Source organism: Leuciscus leuciscus (assembly GCF_965113295.1).
Source record: "Leuciscus leuciscus genome assembly, chromosome: 24".
NCBI lineage: Eukaryota > Metazoa > Chordata > Actinopteri > Cypriniformes > Leuciscidae > Leuciscus > Leuciscus leuciscus.
In genome coordinates this window covers 5,681,543-5,687,579 of record NC_138723.1, presented here as the reverse complement: position 1 = coordinate 5,687,579, position 6,037 = coordinate 5,681,543, and the positions used below count along the sequence as shown (strand labels likewise).

General features: G+C 34.5%; 1 protein-coding gene across 3 annotated transcripts in view; it reads right to left on the bottom strand.

Annotated features, from left to right (window-relative positions):
- Positions 1-3,529: 3,529 nt before the first annotated feature.
- Positions 3,530-6,037, bottom strand: part of sec31a (SEC31 homolog A, COPII coat complex component) — a 30,739-nt gene continuing 28,231 nt past the window's right edge. For all 3 annotated transcript variants that reach the window (XM_082156838.1, XM_082156839.1, XM_082156840.1), the window contains 3 exons: positions 5,902-6,012; positions 4,803-4,874; positions 3,530-4,681 (listed from right to left, as the gene is read on the bottom strand). In XM_082156838.1, coding sequence (XP_082012964.1) covers positions 4,502-4,681; positions 4,803-4,874; positions 5,902-6,012 — 363 coding nt within the window. In that variant the 3' untranslated portion in view covers positions 3,530-4,501. The remainder of the gene's footprint in view (positions 4,682-4,802; positions 4,875-5,901; positions 6,013-6,037) is intronic.

The following is a 6,037-nucleotide window of genomic DNA, read 5'->3' as shown; positions in this document are numbered from 1 at the left end:
AGTCGGACCTAAAGAGGGTAATGGCATCAGTATAACCATATTAATAAACACTCCTATAACTAAGCTTGCTGTAAATTAAGTGACTTTTTGGGCGAATTCACACTGGACACATTCTTTCCACTTTTTCAGTTGTCAGTCACTGTGTGCATGCAATAAATAAACATCATGTTATGTACTTAATATCCATGTGCATATTCTCCTTGTTAGGCAGCATATAGAGACTGGCGTTCAAAGTTTTGGATCGATACGATTTTTTATGTTTTTAAAAGAAGTCTCTTCTGCTCACCAAGGCTGCATTTATTTTATTAAAAATGTATTTAACAAAAACACAAATTTTGTTAAATCTTATGACAATTTAAAATAACTGTTTTCTATTTTAATATATTTTAAAATGTATTCCTGTGATCAAAGCTGAATTTTCAGCATCATCATTACTCCAGTCTTCAGTGTCACATGATCCTTCAGAAATCATTCTAAAATGATGATTTGATGCTCTATTATTATCAATGTTGAAATAGTTGTGTACAATTTTTTTTCCAGCATTCTTTAATGAACAGGAAGTTGAAAAGAACAGCATTTATTTGAAATTAGAATCTTTTGTAACATTATGAATGTCTTTACTGTCACTTTTGATCAATTTAATTAATCCTTGATGAATAAAAGTATTGATTTATTTTATTTATTTTCCCAAAAAAACTAAATCAAAATTCTTACTGACCCCAAACTTTTGAACAATAGTGTTTAATGTTACAAAAGCTTTCCATTTCAGATAAATGCTGTTCTTTTGAACTTTCTATTCATCAAAGAATCCTGAAATAAAAATGTGCATAATTGTTTTCAACATTGATAATAATGAGAAATGTTGTTTCTTGAGCATCAAATCATCATATTAGAATGATTGAAGGATCATGTGACACTGAAGACTGGGGTATCAATGGGGTATTTGATCAAATTACACTGTCATTTACTACTTTACTTATAGGAGCAAGATAAATCATGTTTATTTTGGAAATCCTCACTTCTGTCTGCTGGTGGATCAGTGCTTTGTTATTAAACTGTGCCGATTTTAGTCGTGTAACGTTACTTCACGCGCTTTTGAGTGAAATCTGTGAGACAACGAAAATAAGTGAAAATATTGTTAATAACAATAATACAATTATTATTTAATTTTTTAAACTAACGTTACCCTGACCGACATGAATCTGAAACGGGTTTCTCAATCCTAGCAGATCTGCTCCATTAGCGCAAATTACTTCAGACAGATATAACGGCATTAACGGTACGTTAGACTATTAACGTTGGTGAAAAGTGGACCATAGAAGAAAAGGGAAAAAAAACGGAAAGCGTTTACCGTTTATGTGAACAGTAGGCCAAGATGTGGTATGTTTAAAAGACAGCCCGTCAATTTTATACTTATATTATGCAAAGATAACTTTACCTCAGGAAAACTCAGTCAGGCGATGTGGACTCCGTCATTACCAGCTCACCCTTTTGCCCTCTGGTTCTTTCGCGGGCTTTGCACGTGAGGTGTAAAATAGGCACGTTTCTTTTTTTTCATTTTTTTATTTTTATTTTTATTTATTTATTTTGTATCTAAGGCTATTTTTTATTATAATTATCTATTCGCCTGGTAAAATTAATAGATACATAAAGAAATAAAACTAAACGTTTTGAGAGACAAATACAGTTTTCACCCTTGCATTTCTGTTAATTTTGTATGTTGAATATGTCAAGTCACCTTTATTTCTGTAGCACTTTATACAGATCGTTTCAAAGCAGCCTCACAATAGTAACAAATTCAAAGAATTCTGTAAAGCATCTCTAACTCGTGTCATCATTATTCAGCTCAAGTCAGTTCGGTGTTGATTCAGTTCAGTTCAATAACTGTAAAGTTTATCAGTTGTGCATATATACTGCAGGCAATATACAGTGCTGTGCTCATGTGACAAACTCCTGTACCTCCACTGCTGAACAAGAAAAAGACACAAGAGAGTAGGCCTAGTGTTTTACACAGGGACGTCGTTAGGCCTATTTTAGGGGGGCTGAAGCTACCCCAAAATGTTCCTAATCCCCCTAAATGATAATAAGAACAATAATAATTCGATTTATGAATAACCGTATTCTCATTCATATTTAGACGCAACAAATGATATATATCCAGCTACAAAAAATTGCCGAAAAGTCGGAAGTTGAGCTGCCAACTCTCACGCATTCGCCGTGAAACACACGCAATTGACACTTTTCACACACTCTCACGCCACACATCCATTTTCTCACGCACAGAAAAATCGCGAAGCAAAGATGACACGGAGATCGACAGACTAGACAGAGCAGGTTACTGATGATATAAAAAAATCTCAGCTCTCAGATTCTACTAGCTAATAGAAAAACACGAACACTGTTGGAAAGATACAGTAGTAGGCTACAATGTAGGCTGTATATGACATTCTTCTTTCAGACGAATACAATCGGAGTTATATTAAAAAATGTCCTGGCTCTGCCAAGCATTATAATGGCAGTGAATGGACGTTTCTGTTTTGAAAGTCTATAAAAGTGCATCTATCCATGATAAAAGTGCTCCACACGGCTCTGCGGGGGTTAATAAAGGCCTTCTGAAGTGAAGCGATGTGTTTGTGTAAGAAAAATATCCATATTCAAGTTGCGCTTTAGATTTAAGTCAAATCCGTATGTTTGTTTGGCCGGAAGCTACTGTAGTTATTTTACTTTATAAAGTTTTAAATACGGATATTTTTCTTACTCACGTTGTGGGCGGGGCTTCTGCATAGCCGCTTAATAACGGTTACTGTTCTTGTAGTTTAGGAGTAGAATAAAACAGGTTTATTTAGGAAATAAGCATATCATGATGTCTGTTGGTGATCAATGAAATTTTAATCGATTTAAGTCGTGTACAGGTAAAACATTTATATATGGTGTAAATGTAGTGACTCAAGCATGAATTAAAACGCGAGTATTAATCCTGATTTAAAACACCAGATATGACCATTCATTCTTTAATGTATGTAAACTAAGTATATGTAAGCTCTTTGTCGTTTTAAGTGTAACAATCTTGTTTCTGCATGTGATTGTGATCCAATGATCATCTAGCTTGTTCATTCGTTGAATGTCATACAAAAACATTCCTACCGTCATCTGTCCAATTATAAGATAGATAGAGAACCAAAATATGGAGGAAATAACATTACAGATATAGATTTGTATAAAACGTGTGTCAACCATAATTTGGTTACAAATTTGTACGCAGAAGTGTGCTAACTCAAACATCCAAGGAGGTAATTATTAGTTAAAACGGAAATAAGTGTGTGTGTGTGTTTTTGAAAGTACAGCAATGAAGTTCTGTTTTGTTAAGGATTAGATGTTGGCAAATGAATTAGCAAATAAAATGACCGTATTAGGTATAAATTGGCATAATAGTATAGAATATGAATACTGTAGTGAATTAATTTATGACATGGGTACTACATACATTTAACATTTAAAATAAAACATCTATAAAAAGAAACATCAAAACAGCGGTCTCAATTTGTTTTTAATAAAACTGCAAAACAGTCATCAGATTTACAGTACAACCTCAATTATTGAGACAGTACATGGATTGCATTAAAAAACCCAACATTTTAGAGCAAGCCTCCAAAGCTTTTGTGCAGGCATATGCAAAACTGCTCATTTCAGACGTACTAACAGAACGACAGCTAGCCGAGACATGATTAAAAAAAGAAAAAAAAAGATGATTATAAAAATATCATATTCCCCTTTACTGTAGCCTGACCTTTTTCCCTTTCTACACATCAGATCCGGTTTCTTTTGCCCCTTTGTATCAGAAGTATGATCCATAATCTGAAAAGATGTTTCAAACATGTAGTGGCGTACAGTGAAGACAGGCAGCATTATTATTATGACACAAACACGAGTCAAGGTTTAATTCTAAATTCCAATTGTACGAGTCGAGTGACAAATACTGAATCAATTAAAAATTAATTGAACATTTTAGCATGTCATTTTGTTGCCATATCAAGTTTCATCTGCAGAAATAATGCCATAAATCATATCAGACTCTCTATAATAAGCTGAAATGCAGAGGAGTTGTGATCATCGTAAACGTCAAATATCCTAATCATGGAAGATCAAATAATAATAATGCCAAATGAATGGTGTTCCTAAAGAATAATGCACAGTGAACCTGAAACAATGAGCTCTCTTGCTTAGACTACTCAACACTTAAAGCATAAAACACGCATTTCATTTAACAAAGCTAATTTACCATTACAGCTCGGGACATAAAAGGGGAAAGCACTATTGCACTCTGCTCTGTCATGATTACAAATACATAACATTAAAATATTAAGAAGACAAAAGAATAAACAAAACGTGAGTGTAAACCAGATCTGTTAAGACTGGCGAAATGCACAGCTGGTCCTTGAGGAATGATGGCTTGAGGGTTTTTGAGAATACTTGTTGGTGTGTGTGTGTGTGTACGGAGACATCAAACACCCAGTCTGTTGGCCTGTGTCAGCACCACCTTCAGGACCGGCATGAAGGCCGACGTCTCGCTGAAGTTGCTGTTGCTCACGATGTGTGTGTGTATGTTGAGCCCGTCGGTGTAGCAGCGGCACTCGATGCTGCGGGCCATATTGTGAAGACCACCGACTATAGCAGGAGACAGCTGGAGAGAAGAAACCGCCTCTAAGTGTGTGTCTCAGACAACATATTGGAAAATCACTGTGCAAATTACAATATATAAACAACGGAGGTAAAAAAAATTAATAAAAGTGTGTGTTACTCACTGTTTGTTCTCTCAGCTTGTCATAGAGATAATCAAGCCTCTTATGCGCATCATCCAACTTCCTCTTGGTTTGCTGTGAGGATGAAGGGGAAAAACTTGGTTATTTATAATGTTGGGGAGTTTAAAAATGGACAGACAGAAGTTGCAAAAGCAAACAAACATTATTATTGTTGATAACTTCCTAAGCTGTTTTTCTGAACCCTCTGGTGCTCTTCGTGTGTCGGGCAAGAATGACTGAAATTGTATGTTCTTTTTGTCAATGAAATGAATGTACTATATTTTAGTTTGATAATGTTTTTTATTTAATATGTTTTATTTTTACGGGATTTTTTTAAATAATTATATTTACGCTGTATTTATAATTCATTTATTCACTTTTTCTAACTAAATTTCTAACTTAAACTGTGATACATCTTGAATGCAGAGCACAGACTGAAGTTTGATCTCTTTTCAAAGACGACACTCGGCAGATTATTGCTGAGGTGACAAAAGTGAACATAAAAAAAGTTTAAAAGTAACAGAATTTTACGTGTATTGTTATGAAAACTGCACAAAAATACTATTAATTTTTTTTATATGAAACATATTTTTTAAATCATGTTTACTCTAAAACTGCAAGAAAATCCATAATAAAATTTGAGGTTGATATCTCAAAAAATGAGCTTTCGGTCAGATGTTGTTTGGCTGCAGTACCAAAAGTTTCCACTAGATGAAATTCGTCTCATTTCATTTTTGACCGTGAGGAGCACAAGTGTGACTTTTTTTTACATGAGCATTTAACCTTTTCAAATCATGCCCATGATTTGTTTGTGTGTTCACATAGCCAAGTTTCGCACCATTCTGATGAAGTAAAAAACAATAAAAAAATTTAAACGTACAATTTTTCTGTCAAAAATTACCAAAGAGCACCAGAGGCTAAAAGGAGTTGACAATGTTGATATGTTTGGTCTGGGCGGAATAGATGTTTCGCTGCTGCTGTTATATATATAAATATAAAAAGAAATCTATAAAAATCAAAACGGAAAAAAAGGTCCTTCATAGGACCCTAAATCATGAAATATGAGATTGTTTTAATTAGTGTCATTTCACAGTAAACAAACCGGGTCTGAAGCAGCAGCCAAACATTTCTGGATCAGTCCCTCAAATGTGGTCTTCAGGACCATGTGTTCCTCAGGGATCGGCTTCTTGGTGATCTTCTCAGTGGGGATGGACTGATGTGGGCGGGAGAGAACACAG